The sequence below is a fragment of the Myotis myotis genome, unplaced genomic scaffold, assembly GCF_014108235.1.
Source record: "Myotis myotis isolate mMyoMyo1 unplaced genomic scaffold, mMyoMyo1.p scaffold_m19_p_9, whole genome shotgun sequence".
Lineage (NCBI taxonomy): Eukaryota > Metazoa > Chordata > Mammalia > Chiroptera > Vespertilionidae > Myotis > Myotis myotis.
The window spans coordinates 5,878,642-5,894,028 of record NW_023416401.1 but is presented as its reverse complement, the minus strand read 5'-3'; the positions used below and the strand labels follow the sequence as shown (position 1 = coordinate 5,894,028).

The window sequence follows — 15,387 nt, the reverse complement described above, 5'->3', positions numbered from 1 at the left end:
GCGTTAGCCTGCAGACTGAAGGGTCCTGGGTTCGATTCTAGTCAAGGGCACATATCTGGGTTGCAGGTGCCCAGCCCTGGTCTAGGTACATGCAGGAGTAACCAATTGATGTGTCTCTCTCATATGAATGTTTCTGTGTGTGTGTGTGTGTGTGTCCCTCTCCCTTCCACTCTCTCTACAGATCAGTGGAAAGATATCCTCAGGTGAAGATTTAAAAATTATAAGTAAAGACAAAATAATGTGTTTATTTTTAGAACCTGGTTGGGCTGCCACTTGGACCCTCTGTTCGGGTTAGGGCCACCAAAACAGGGCCTACCATTGCCCAGCCAGGGCTGCCAGCCCCACTAGGCCAGTCTGGCCCTCAGCTATTTTTTGCACAAATTCCCAATTTTGTTTTATGAATTTAACTCTGAATTTTAAGATATCTTTCTCTCTCTTCCTGGTCCCAGAGCTTAGATAATAATATGAGTTTTCTCTTTGTGCCCTTCAGTCCCTGAAACACAGATGATGCGACTGCCTCAGTTGTGCCCTTAATCTATTCATATGTAGTGTTCATCCCCCTTTCTCTTGAACTTGAGTTTCTGGACACAGCACTCACTGTTCAGACTGCTTTTCAGCATCCTTTGTCCTAGGAGCCACTTCCCGTAGGATAGCTCTCTGCTGCCACCTGCTGGTTTCCGACTGGTCAAACCAGGCAGCCGGTCAAAGGCCACATTTCTTTTTAATGCGGGTTCTCCCCAGCCTTGCAGATGCTGTCACCCCCTTTCCCTCAGCTTCTTTCAACCTCTTCAACGTGATTTTTTTGATACTTTTAATTTTTTTCCCTAAACCCCAATGGACAGATACATTATTCCCCCAAAGCCTAAATTATTTCCTATCTAGCCTGCTACAGAGAAAGCTTGGTGACCCTGCCCTAAACAGTACAGGAACAGCAAATGTACGGAGCAGCCGCAGTCCGTAGGATGAGGGAAGGCACCCACAGAAGGAACAGACATGGAGGAGGCAAATTCAGTATTTTACTGAGACCACACGCTAGTTACCTATGTAAGTTAGGTCTGTAGCAATTCGTACTGATTTAATGCCGGCACTGTTCTCAGCAGCCTTCCATTGTATAATATTAATATCTTTAAGTTCAGGGACTTAAATTCATTTAAACTATGAATTACTGTCTTACTGAATTATAATAAAAAAAAGACTTTGAAGGATGAATGAATGACTTTCAAGGGAACAGAAACGAAGCAGTCCATATTGCAGCCAAAGTGACTTTTCTAAAATGCACACCTTGCCTAGGAGACTTCACTGTTTTTCTTATTGTGCCTTAGGGGGTCCTACATAATCTGACATGTGTTTATCTTTTCAGTTTCATGCCTTACCATCCCAACCCATCTTCTCAGTACACACACACACACACACACACACACACACACACACAAACACACACACACACTCTTTTTCAATTGGTTTCTGACAAAGGTCAAATGAAGCACTCTGTTTTGGAATGTGATATATCTTCTCCAGTTTATAGAGGCATTTTTAATTTTTTCCCTCTTAAGTAAGTATTGAACAAATTGATAAACCACTATGTCTACTTTCATGTTAGAAGAAGCAACTAAGTTTCATTAAAATTTTCAAAATATTTCATTGTATAAATTGGCTTTAGATGTAGGTTTATCCTTAGGTGAGAGAGTATATTAAAGTTATTGCTTTCCTTAGAATATTTTTTTTCCCTATGTTGGAGTTTTTCTTTCACTTTAGGAAAGCATAAAGTTGATGAGTTGCTATCCCAAGAAAAAGAAGAGTTGTAGGAGAGACTTACCAAATTGTTTTTTTATATTGTCTCTGTAGACCCTGGGATGCTATGAATGAGGCTGTAATGAAGGAGGGATACTAGAAACACTTTTGAACCTCTACTTTACCTCTGAAAAGCTATACATCCCTTTTAAATGTGGAGGACAGACTATCTACAAGCCAACTTGTCTCCCAAATAAGGGGTTCCAGGGTGTGATTCTAAAGCAGAAGGAACTTTAGCTAGACCACCAACTTGCAACACACACAATAATAAACTCAAAATGGATAGAAGACTTAACTGTAAGCCTCTCCAGTGGTCAGCAAACTGCGGCTCGTGAGCCACATGCGGCTCTTTGGCCCCTTGAGTGTGGCTCTTCCACAAAATACCAACTTCTGCGCATGGGCCACGAAGTTTCAATCTCACTGTATGTGCATGCCTGCACATGGTATTTTGTGGAAGAGCCACACTCAAGGGGCCAAAGAGCCACATGTGGCTCATGAGCCGCCCTTTGCCGACCACTGGCATAGACTCTAGTGGTTCTCAACTAGATTTCTCAACTGTGGGAGCACACTGACCACCAGAGGGCAGCTCCTGCGTTGAGCATCTGCCCCCCGGTGATCAGTGCATGTCATAGCAACTGGTCGTTTGGTCGCTTAGGCTTTTATATATTTAGACTAGAGGCCCGGTGCACAAAAATTTGTGCACTTGGGGGGGTCCCTCAGCCAGGCCAGTGCCCTCTCACAGTCTGAGACCCCTCAGGGGATGTCCACCTTTTGGATTAGGCCCGCTCCCTGGGGGGTTGGGGCTAACTGGCAGTCAGACATCCCTCTGGCAGCCCGGGAGCCCTCAGGGGATGTCCGCTTGCCAGCGGGGAGCAGACCTAAGCTGCAGTCGGACATCCTTAGCGCTGCTGAGGATGCAGGAGAGGCTCCCACCACCACCGCTGTACTGGCAGCCATCAGCCTGGCTTGTGGCTGAGCAGAGCTCCCCCTGTGGGAGCGCACTGACCACCAGGGGGCAGCTCCTGCACTGAGCGTCTGCCCCCTGGTGGTCAGTGTGTGTCATAGTGACCAGTCATTCCCAGTCGTTCTGCTGTTAGGGTTAATTTGCATGTTACTCTTTTATTATATAGGACAGAGGCCTGGTGCATGGGTGGGGGCCGGCTGGCTTGCCCTGAAGGGTGTCCCAGATCAGGGTGGGGGTACCTGCTGGGGTGCCTGGCCAGCCTAGGTGAAGGGCTGATGGCTGTTTACAGGCTGGTTACAGCCCCTTCAGGGTGGCAGTCCCCGCTAGGGTGCCTGGCCAGCCTGGATGAGGGGCTGATGGCTGTTTTCAGGCTGGCCACAGCCCCCAGCCACCCAAGCTCCTAGTGGAGGCTGGCTGGAAGCAGGTATCTGGGATTTATTTATCTTCTATAATTGAAACTTTGTTGCCTTGAGTGGAGGCTACAGCCAGCCAGGGCAGGCGGGAAGCTTGGCTTCCTCCATCACTGGGACAACAAGCCTCCTGCTTGCTCCAGCTTCCTGGCTGCCGGCAACCATTTGGGTTGGGTTAATTTGCATATAGTCGCTCTGATTGGCAGGCATGGTTTGTGGGCATAGCTTGTGAGTGTAGCGGAGGTATGGTCAATTTGCATGTTTCTCTTTTATTAGATAAGATATGCACATCCCATGGACACAGACAATAGTGTAGTGAAGGCCTGGGGTGGGGCGGGTGCTGGGTGAAGAGGGAAAAGGGGGGATGGGTGGCATCTTTAATAATGTCAATAATAAAAATAAATGTTTAAAAACATTTAAAAATAAAATAAAGTAGAAGTAACTTTTTGAGTTATTTCCCAATCTGGTTGTGTGCTGATGTATAATACAACTGAGAAAAGAGTTTAAAACTCTTTATCCAAGTAACAAAGATATTTCCAAATATATTTTGCCCACTGAGTTTCAAGGAATGATGTTAAAAAAAGAGAAAAGAGGATGAAAAAATGTGTGTGTGTGTGGGGGGGGGGGGGGGGGCGGCGGGGAATGAATCAGTTTAGCCAAATGGAAAATCTGATCCCCTTTGGCAAACTTCAAACTTGAATTGTATCTATCTTGTTTTCTAAGTTGAATGTGTTCTTTATGGAAATTGACATTAAAAACAAAAGGATAGTTTTTAAAAAAAGGAATTGAAGACTGGCTAGTTTTTTCCCTTTTGGATTACACTCATTTTAGTTGCAGATTGTAAAGTACAAAGTCACTTGAACTGAAATTCCGCATCCTATCACATGCTAACTTTGCCTTAAATAACAGCAGGCTTGTTATTATTTTTGTTGTTGTTAATCCTTGCCTGAGGATATTTTTCCATTGATTTTTAGGGAGAGTGGAAGAGACAGGGAAAGACAGAGAGAAACATCGATGTGAGAGAAACATATTGATTGGTTGCCTCCTACAAGAATTCCTACCAGGGCCCAGGCTGGGAGAAGCCTGCAACCAAGGTACATGCCTTTGACCAGAATCGAACCTGGGACCATTTGGTCCATAGGCCAACTCTATCCACTGAGCCAAAGTGGCTAGGCCAGGCTTGTTTGTTTGTAATACTCAGTTTGTAACAAATATTTTACTTTTTATTATAACGTAAGTAAAATGTGTCTCATGTTAGCAATTGTCTTTAAAAAATGTTTTCTGACATTATGTAAATAAAAACGCCTCTTTAAGAGTTTTTGATGATTTACAGGGTAGAGAAGAATTCTTGAAAAAACTCACTCGAAGTGAAGTGGCTAATGGAATGATACTTCAGGTAATCCTAATTTCCTTTTAATATTTTATTCTTCCTTTAATTTGCATTTTACTTAGCATTTTAAATTTGTCTGTAATGAGGCCTCTTTTACTGCTTGGCTTGCAAGCCAGCAGTTTTCTCTCCGTAGCTGAGGACAGTTGCCCTCCATGGAGGACCAGCGTGTCTGGTCATGCAGAAAGGGACTGATCTCCGAGCTGTCTCGCATTCTGTGGCGTGATGGGAGTGTCTGCCAGTCCAGTGAAAGGGCAGAGGGAGCTTCTTGCTCAATGTCTCTTCCTTTGCTTTGTGATGATGCTACGTTTTCTTCACTTTTAGTGTCTTTCCATTGAACTTCCTTATTTAACATTAAAAAAAAAAATATGCTGTGATTTTTCTATGTAAAACAAAATTGAGAGTGAAGCATTATAGCTATAAAATCAGTTTTAATTATTTTTTTTTAATATTTATCTACACCATATACATATTCTTTGAAGCCCAGATTGGGTGTTTTGATCCCTGGCATCTTTCTAGAATGTCTTCCCTTCAAAATACATAAATATTTGAAATTATTGTTATAGGAATACTAAAATCAAGAGACAAAACAGCCCTAACTTGTTTGGCTCAGCGGATAGAGTGTCGGCCTGCGGACTCAAGGGTCCCAGGTTCGATTCCGGTCAAGGGCATGTACCTTGGTTGCGGGCGCATCCCCAGTGGGGAGGTGTGCAGGAGGCAGCTGATCGATGTTTCTCTCTCATCGATGTTTCTAACTCTCTATCCCTTTCCCTTCCTCTCTGTAAAAAAATCAATAAAACATATTTTTTAAAAAAGAAGCAAAACAATTCAAAAGTGTTACTTTTCAAGATGATTTGAGATTATCTGCACCTCTGGTCCTCTTTGAAAGAAACACACATTTTGAAATTTCTTCTATTAGGAAATTTGACATTTTCAAACATATAAAGCATTGTTTCTCTACTTCCATATGTTTGAAAATGCCAAATTTCCTAATTTATTTGCATATTTAATCTATAATCTCTCAGCTCTTTTTGCTTAATATTTTTTTTTAATATATTTTTATTGATTTTTTACAGAGAGGAAGGGAGAGAGATAGAGAGTTAGAAACATCAATGAGAGAGAAACATCGATCAGCTGCCTCCTGCACATCTCCTACTGGGGATGTGCCCGCAACCCAGGTACATGCCCTTGACCGGAATCGAACCTGGGACCTTTCAGTCCGCAGGCCGACGCTCTATCCACTGAGCCAAACCGGTTTCGGCATAATATTTTGTTATTAACTTATTATCGATGGGTTTTCTTTGGTCTTCGATTTCAGGAATTAACATATATTTCAATATTTATTGTTAGTGTGTTCTCTAACCTTATGATCTTCTAATATTTACTTAAGAACATTTGATTTTTATTGTTCATCGATATTTTTCTCATCTTTTAAAAAAGAACTGTACACGCTTTACATTGGTTATATTTATACCTGTTGCTTTTAATGGTGGCATTTATTTTCAAATAACAGCAAATATTCCTGCCTGATGGAGACAATAAATGTCTAGGTAATTAGTAACTGAATGAGCTGCTTTACCTCTTTGCTGGCAGAAGAAGCTGTTTTCCCTGCAAGAAGAAGAGCAACTTGAGAGGGAGGAGCTCTTAAGGAGGATAGCGATCTACTCCCTGACCCTGGCAGAAATAGAGGAGCCTCTGCTCCAGATGGAAGAAAATGCGGAGCAAATCAAAGCTCTCCACAAAGAACACTTCAATGTAAGCATCTCCCGTTAATCCAGGCACCGATTTCCAGGAATGCTTAGGTTGACAAAGCATGGATGTGGTGGTAGATTATTACTTGGAAAATTGTGATTTCACCTAGGAAGACATAGACTCGTGGACAGAATAAGTAACTCTTTCATGAGGCCACAACTGACCTACAGTGGAATTCCACAGAAGGGTTCTGAATGCCGCGACCTGGAGCCTTATTCTGTCTCTTCGAGTGTACTTAGGAAACACAGTTTTCCAATAGGTGAGTAGTGATCTATTGGGTGTGATTGCCCTCTCTGGCAGATTTAATTCAGAGTCTTCACTGCTCATTAATAAAACTAAAGCTGTCTTTACTCAAATATAAAATACAGTGCATCTTGACATTTTCATGGTAAATGTTGGATGCGTGTAGAAAACAGCGAGGGTGAAAAATAAAGCAAATGTCGATAAAATATTTTCAAAACAAGTTCATGGCAGTAACTGATATTACCCGCCCTTCCCAAGGAAATATTTAGTAGAAAAATATGTGTACATCATGTCATTAGTCTTTTGGATAACAGAGGGTGTGGTAAGAGTTATACATTCTCGTCTTTAGCTGCTGGGAGTATATACATATTCATTTGGGCCATTTTGACAACAGGATTTTTTTTTTTTATCATTGCAAATGATGGTGTAACTTTATATTGTTAGACTTTAATAATTTTCAGGTTTTCTGTATTTTAAAATCTTTGTGATCTGCAAAGTGTTCCTAATATGAAAGTTTATTTTGAGTCTCAAAGCCTCTCTATGGAATAGGCAAGAGAAAGAAGAGAAAGTTTAACTGCATCATAACTTAAGAAAACTTGAGCCTAAATGCAAGAGGCAGGCTGTACAAGTCCATGAAGCGTGGACACAGCCAATGCTGGGTAGGCTTCTAAATGCTTATCATCGAGCTCATGTAACTAACAACAAGTGAGAGAAATGATTTCAGTAAGGACTTCTCCTCACATCAATGATAGAAATTTATTAATTGCATCAAAAGCCTCAGTACAGTCATCTGAGGCAGATAATGAATTCCAGAAAAGTTGAATGACTTTCGTTTCCCCTTATTTTATAACTAGAGGCCCGGTGCACAAAAATTTGTGCACTTGGTGGGGAGGGGGTCCCTCAGCCCGGCCTGTGCCCTCTCGCAGTCTGGGACCCCTCGGGGGATGACCACCTGCTGGCTTAGGCCTGCTCCCCGGGGGATTGGGCTAAGCTGGCAAGCAGACATCCCTCTGGCAGCCCAGCCGCCCTCGGGGGATGTCCACTTGCCAGCGGGGAGCAGACATAAGCCGCAGTCGTACATCCTTAGCGCTGCTGAGGAGGCAGGAGAGGCTCCCCCCCCCACCACTGTCCTGGCAGCCATCAGCCTGGCTTGTGGCTGAGCAGAGCTCCCCCATGTGGGAGCACCCTGACCACCAGAGGGCAGCTCCTATATTGAGCATCTGCCCCCTGGTGGTCAGTGTGTGTCATAGTGACCAGTCAGTCCCAGTCTTTCTGCTGTTAGGGTCAGTTTGCATATTACCCTTTTACTATACAGAATAGAGGCCTTGTGCATGGGTGGGGGCCAGCTGGTTTGCCCTGAAGGGTGTCCCGGATCAGGGTGGGGGTCCCGTTTGGGTGCCTGGCCAGCCTGGATGAGGGGATGATGGCTGTTTGCAGCTGGTCACACCCCCTTCGGGGTGGGGATCCCCACTGGGGTGCCTGGCCAGCCTGGGTGAGGGGCTTATGGCTGTTTTCAGGCTGGCCACACCTCCTTTAGGGTGGGGGTCCCCACTGGGGTGCCTGGCCAGTCTGGGTGAGGGGCTGAGGGCTGTTTTCAGGCTGGCCAGCGACTGAAGCTCCCGGCCTCTCCTTTTTTTCTTTTCTTTTTTTTATTCTCGGATTTATTTACCTTCTATAATTGAAGCTTTCTTGCCGTCACTGGAGCTGAGAGCTGGCTCTTGCTCGCTCCAGCTCTGAGGCCACGGCCTGCTGAAAGCAGGTATCTGGGGTTTGTTTAGCTTCCAAAATTGAAACTTTGTTGCCGTCACTGGAGCTAAGAGCTGGCTCCAGCTCCATGGCCACGGTCGGCTGAAAGCAGGTATCTGGGGTTTGTTTAGCTTCTATAATTGAAACTTTTTTGCTTTCGGAGCTCAGAGCTGGGCCGCGGCAAGCGGGGAACCTTGGCTTCCTCCATCACTGGAGCAAGCAAGTCTCCTGCTCGCTTCACCTGCGTGGCTGCCGGCTGCCATCTTTGTTGGCGGTTAATTTGCATATCGCCCTGATTAGCCAATGGGAAGCATAGCGAAGGTACGGTCAATTACCCTTTTTGTCTTTTATTAGATAGGATAGCCATTGTTTTATATCTTCTTGTAGTCCATTATTTTTGTTTTTATTATGTCTTAATAGTTATAAATGATAAGAACTTGTATTTAGCATAAACCTTTGGGAAGAATGAGTTTTTTTATACATTTTCTTTAATGATTATTGATTACTAGAGGCTCATTGCTTAAAATTTGTGCACTCTGCGGGCGGGGTGGGAGGGGCCCTCAGCCTGTCCTGTGCCCTCTCGCAGTCCAGAAGCCCTCAGACATCCTTAGCGCTGCCACAGAAAGGGGAGAGACTCCTACTACCTCTGCTGTACTTGCCAACCATGAACCCAACTCCTGGCTGAGCGGTGCTCGGGAGCATACTGACCACCAGGGGGCAGCCCCTGTGCTGAGCATCTGCCCCCTGGTTGTCAGTGCCCCTTATAGCAACTGGTTGTTCCATTGTTCAGTTGATTTGCATATTAGCTTTTATTATATAGGATTTGTATTTGGAGTTTTACTTTTGGTTAAAAGATTTTAAATATTGTGATGAATATTTGTCATTTCTATGTGAGTTTATTAGTGTTTGTTACTTAGCTAAAATTGATATGGTTTGGTTTTCTCAGGTAATTCAATTTGAATGTTGGGATTGTGGGTATCATAGTATGTTTTCGTAATTCATGTGTGGTGCTCCTTTCCCTCTATATCAAAATATACATTGTTGTTACTGGAATGTCGCTTGAGAACTATTTGACCTAAACCAGGATAATTGGATTGTAAATGCTCCACATCTTAATTTCTGAATGTCTCCCAGAGACTAGGTGATATCGTTGCAAAGAGAGAAGATGTTAAAATAAATGTGCAAAGAACAAAGGAAAAATTGCAATTAAAGGGGAAGAAAACCCAAGAAGCACTAATAAAAACCGAGGTAAGAAATTTAATATGCAAAGAATTTCAGTTTACACTTTATGCCAATGAAAACTATTCAAGCACATTTTATTTTAGATGGATGCCCCTCATTCCTAACTGGTTGACAAAATTGGTTCTGCATGTGCTTATGTGAGAGAGAGGAAGAGAGAGAAAAACATGGATGTGAGAACGCAACATTGATAGTCTGCCCCCTGCACACACCCCCTCAGGGGAAGCCAAGCCCATGACACAGGCATGTGCCCCGACCAGGAACAGGACCTGCAGCCCCGGTGCACGGGACGATGCCCAACCAACTGAGCCCGCCAGGGCAGTTCCTGCTTTTATTGATAAAATGTTACTATTTGCCTTTCATTGTTCATGTGGCCAAACGTAATTTTCCCCCTAAATCCCAAGAATTTAACATAAAACATCTCTGAATATTTTTTTCCAGGCAGAACACTCAGTAATTTTTGGTGAAATAGAGGCAGCTAAAAATAAAACAGCTTTTTATCAAGATAAAATAACTACATTGAATAAGGAACTAGAAGAAAGAGAAAAGGCAAAGATAATTTTAAATGAGCTACTGGACATTCTGAGGTAAGTTCTTAAATTGTATCAAAATAGTACATGTTTAATATATTGTTTATAAAACAGATCATTCCTATTTTAAACAATCCATATTTTCTATCATAGTTTGATGTGGAATATACATGTGCTATTAGATCACTTTGACTTAAAAACAAAATCATAAACTGCTTTTATTTTTCATTACTCCCCCATGTTTATTTCAGTTTGAATCACTGCAAATGCTTCTATTTTTGCAAGTATAACAACTTTTATTTCTTATGAACTTAGTAACCTTCCCACGAATTTTGGTATTTCTCATTTAGATGATATTTTGGCATTTCTCATTTAGATGATATGTGTGTACATGGTTGTGCACACACTTTTTAAACAAGTTTTGAAGGAAGAGTTTCGACATAGGTATTCTACAAAACCTCCTGTGCTTTATTCAGAAGCCTCTCACCCAGTCCCCTCATTTCTAACTGGTTACACCAAATTGATTCTGCATGTGCTTATGGGAGAGAGAGGAAGGGAAAGGAAGAGAGAAACAGCGATGTGAGAGCGCCACATGGATAGGCTGCCCCCTGCACGCCCCTCATGGCCCAGGCTCAGGAGAGCCTGTGGCTGCGAGCAGTGGTGCTCTGAGAACCTTGGCGTATGCTTAGACCCCACTCAGCGCTCACATAGTGTTCATTTGCTCCTCCGGGCTCTCATTCCCTACTTTGTCGCACATCGAGGACAGGGCTCGGGGGGCTGTTGAAGGAATAGCACTGGTCACCCTGAGGGATATTACTCTGATTTAAATAGAGAAGGCCGACATGGCATTAGCAAAGTCACGGCCCCAAGAGATCCAGTGTCAGAGCAACACTGACGCACAGCCCAGTGCCATACACCTGGGTGGAGTCAAGTCAACAGGAATTCGTTTAGCTACTACCATCCGGTAAAAACGTACCGCCCAGATGATCAGATGCGATATCTGAACAAGACCAACCATGCTCAGCATATCGCATAAGAAGGCAGGGGGCATGGCTGCACTAGTCTGCTGTGAAAGGCATGGATCTACATTGTTTCTCATCTGTAAGAGTATTTGGGGGCTCAAGGGTATCAGCCTCAAAGTGTATAATTCGCATTAAACTTATAAGGATCTAACTCAGGAGCTGAAGATTTCTTTCCTTTCCTTCAGGATTCTTACCACTTCGGTCCTCACATGTCTTCCGTCCTCTGCCTACATGATAGTGCTGTTGAGGCAAGAGTGCTCACGAGTGCACTTCGCTCTAAGAACAGAGCAGGATAGTGCAGGAAATCTTTGCCCCTCACCCCCTCCAGCTCTCACAACAGACCCCTTACATTTTGTAATAGCGCCCCCGCATGATTGCCGAGGAAACAGAAACCAGGAGTTGCTCAGTGGGTGAGCGCCTACCTAGGAACCAGGAGGTCAAGGTTTGATTCCCAGTCAGGGCACATTCTCTCTCATCATTGATGTTTCTATCTGTCTCTTCCTCTCTCTTCCCCTCTAAAATCAGTAAAAATATATTTTAAAAATGTCAAGTGGGAAAGTAGACCTTCAAGTGTCTGAAGACAGTTTTTAGAGAGACAAAACCTGCATATGCAAAACAATGGAAATATGTGGATAAAAATAAACATGTTCATAAAAAGAATAGAAATAATAGCTATCAAGGCTACCCTTGGCTCTCATTAAATGTGTACAATTGTTTCTTTCAGTCTGCAGGCCGACGCTCTATCCACTGAGCCAAACCGGTTAGGGCTTACAATTGTTTCTTAACTAGAAAGTAAAAGGATCCAAACCCAGACTTACAGGACTTCAGAGTTGTTCTTTTTACCACTCTGAGGAAGGAAACACTATTTCCCTACATACATATATATGTACACATATAGTATATGTAACATGTATAACTAATAAAACGCTATACTGCATATAATCTCATATCAAAATAGTGTTGAGGATAAAGTGTATGTGATCAAGATACAGGGATGTTTGCTGGGGGCAGCGCTGTGAGAATTTTTTGGTTTTGGTCAGACCTGCTCCTCTCTGAATTTCACTGTTGAGTCCAGCAGCACAGACAGAACAGGATTTGAATTATGGTTCTGTCATTTACTCATTGGCTTACACGAGCTAATTATGCAGTAGTTGAGGTTCCTCATCTGCAAATTGGTATACTAATTATTTTTTCATAGGGCTGTGGTTGGCTTAAATGAGATAGTGCACTAGTCAAAGCACTTTAACATTTTAGCTCCTCCAAACATTTCGTCCTGCTGTCTTGTGGTTGACTGTGCAGCTTCCTGTACCGGTGAAGGTGGAGACGAATGTGGGCGGCAGGACCACGCTGAGCTGTGGCAGCTCTGCTGATCCTGGGTCCTGGTTGCTGCCCAGCTCTGGGAATTCTTTCTAAAGCATACTGATTGTCTGCAGTATTGTTTTAAGCACTTTCTGAATCTTATTCTACTAGTCTTGCATTATACATCAGTACCGATGTCACCATAAAGATCAGCCTACCGCTTTGTCATGATGTACTTAGTTGCATATGACAGAATACACACAGACATGTTCATGCATACATGTGCACGCGCGCACACACGCACACACACACACGCACACACACACACGCACACACACACACACACACACACACGCACACACACACCAGCTTGAGCAATAGGGGAGGCTCTCACGTGCCAGCAGGCCCTGGGTGAGGTGAGCTGCAGTGGGCTGATGCAGCAGCTCAGCACCAGGTGCTCATTCGTTGTCTCTTCCTTACACCTGTTGGCAGCAACTGTGAGAGCATGGCTCTTGGTTACAGTTAGTGATTGTGAGCCTCTTCTACATGGAGTTAGGTCCTTTCATCTCATTGGGCTATTTTACTATATGGCTCCATTGGTTGGAGCGTCATCCTGTACACCAAAAGGTTGCGGGTTTGATCCCCGGTCAACGCACACGGGAGGCAATTGATTGATGGATGTTTCTCTCACTTTCTCCTCTTCTTTCCTCTTCTCGCCTCTTCTTTCCTCTTCTCTCCTCTTCACTCCTCTTCCCTTCCCCTTCCCCTTCCCCTTCCCCTTCCCCTTCCCCTTCCCCTTCCCTTTCCTTCCCTTCTTCTCCCCTTCCTTTCTGTCCAAAAATCAATAAAAAGTCATATACTCAGGTAAGGATTTAAAAAATTAAATGTATCTTTGGAGTTGCATGCTGCATGGAGGAAGGGTAATGTCAACAAAACAGAGGCGTGGTGGGTCAATATCCCAGAGAACCCACTCAATTTCTCCAGAACTTTCCTTACACCTGGATCACTTAGAGCTCCATGGAGGTTATAGAAGGGACCAGGGAATTTTTCCAAAGCCCTTCAGTTCTAAGATTTTTTCAATATTTTGTCTGTTAAAATGTATCATAAGTATAATTTAAAAATAAAATGTAAATTGATTAGTGGTAATTACAATGCTTTCTTAATAGGGAGAAACATGCATCTGTGAAATTTAAAAAGAAACATATACAAGCTATTTATGATCATCTCATATATGAGAAAGTAGCCTGTGAAGAGAGGTTCGACGAGGAAGAACAGATACACAGAAATCTCGTTTCCATGAGGCAAAAAACTCTGGCAGACCTGAAAGTGAGTGTTATCTTTTCACTGTTTTAGAATGAAGGCAGTGTGGGGCTAGCCCAAGTAGCAGCTGGTGGGAGGCACTCGTTTTTCATCCTGCGGTAGCAGAGATGTTTACAATGTAAAAATAGATCTGTTAGCTTAATAAACACGTAACTTTCATTTCCCTCTGAGGTAATCAGAACATGTTTACACAGCACAGTGTACCTTTCAGTGCATTTGGTGTGTACTCGTTTTGTTACTGTATTTTATGGTGAAAGCTACTGATTTAAAAGTATAGGTTGTATTTATTGCAGAGCCATTTTTATATTTTTAAGGGGAGATGTGAGGATAGTTACATTTTATTTCTTTTGTTTAAATTTATCTTTATTTTTAAAGTATTGAAGATGTCCCCTTTTCACCCCCTTTGACCCCCTCCACCCAGTAAACATAATTTGAATGTTTACCAACCACTTTTTGGGAAAATGAGAATATTTTATGCGCTTTTTCTTTAGAAACATTTTGCATATGTTTTAATTGCACTTACTACTTAGAAACAGGGATATCATGTGATAAAAAGTATCTTTTCAGATCTGAATGTTTAAGCTTTATAAAGCTATCCATATTAAATTTGTATATAGATATGATTAAGTGATATAGATATATTTAAGTGATTCCTATCCTATTTTACATTTTGTAATCATTTTTACACTTAATTGCGATCGTAAATACCTTGTTTCTCAGTTTATTTAAAAAATTACCTCATTAGAGAGGTGCATGATAAGTTGCTTCTAAAAAATAAAGAATTCTACCAGACTTTTATTAAAACTATTTCCTGCAAATTTTTAAAGATATTTGTAGCATCATAATATATTTCTATCAGTTATTTTTGATCCTGATATTTATATAGTCTATTACTATATATATACTTAATATACTCCATGAATTTTTTTCTTTTCATTTTCCAAAGACATTGCTACTATATTTTTTTAAAAGATTATTTGGGCCAGATACACATTGAATAAACAACTATCTGAGTGAATGAACATACTGTCTTTAATGCTAGCTATGATCCCTCCAAGAAAATTATTAATGAAATAACAATACTTTTATTAATACTGATGCTAGGTAACATTCTCCCATTTAAAATATAGCCGTTGGATAGAAAAGGTTTTTTTTTCTTTTTTGGCCAAAAAATATGAAAATAACTGGTGCCACCTAGTGGCAGTAGAGGAAGCCGCCTCTTGGAGGAGCTTTGGGAACTTCAGCCGCTGAATCTCAGTATGTGATGTACAAAGGGCTGGAACAGCCTAGACTCGCGTGCACACCTCAAAACAAGAAGGCTCCGGCCACTTACTGACCAGCATCGCGCCGCCTTATGTTCTATCACAGCAGTCGGATTGGTTCTTTGAGTTCAGCCACATTTTCCAGTCGTGCTGGTGCTGAGAACACAGGGGGGTCCCAGTCATCACTTACTGACCAGCATCGCACCACGTTAATGGAACAATAATAATTGGTGAAATGGCAAAGTATGGCCAGCAGGAGAGAGACAAAGAAACGCCCTGTACGTCAGGCCTCTCGGGCACTGAGGCCTGTATTTCTCTACCCAGAAGCCGTCTCCGTCTTCCCGTTCTGCAGGTGCCTTGGCACATCGCATGCTCTCACGTTGCTTTTCCTCTTAGCTCCAATCTCTGTCTGGACTTGTTTT

At 42.6% G+C, this 15,387-nt stretch overlaps 1 protein-coding gene across 1 annotated transcript in view; it reads left to right on the top strand.

The window, feature by feature from the left end:
* Positions 1 to 15,387, top strand: part of CCDC178 (coiled-coil domain containing 178) — a 229,674-nt gene that overhangs the window by 57,914 nt on the left and 156,373 nt on the right. Inside the window, exons 13-17 of the mRNA XM_036322651.1 lie at positions 4,499 to 4,561; positions 6,146 to 6,307; positions 9,428 to 9,541; positions 9,974 to 10,119; positions 13,550 to 13,709. Of these exons, the coding sequence (XP_036178544.1) occupies positions 4,499 to 4,561; positions 6,146 to 6,307; positions 9,428 to 9,541; positions 9,974 to 10,119; positions 13,550 to 13,709 (645 nt within the window). The remainder of the gene's footprint in view (positions 1 to 4,498; positions 4,562 to 6,145; positions 6,308 to 9,427; positions 9,542 to 9,973; positions 10,120 to 13,549; positions 13,710 to 15,387) is intronic.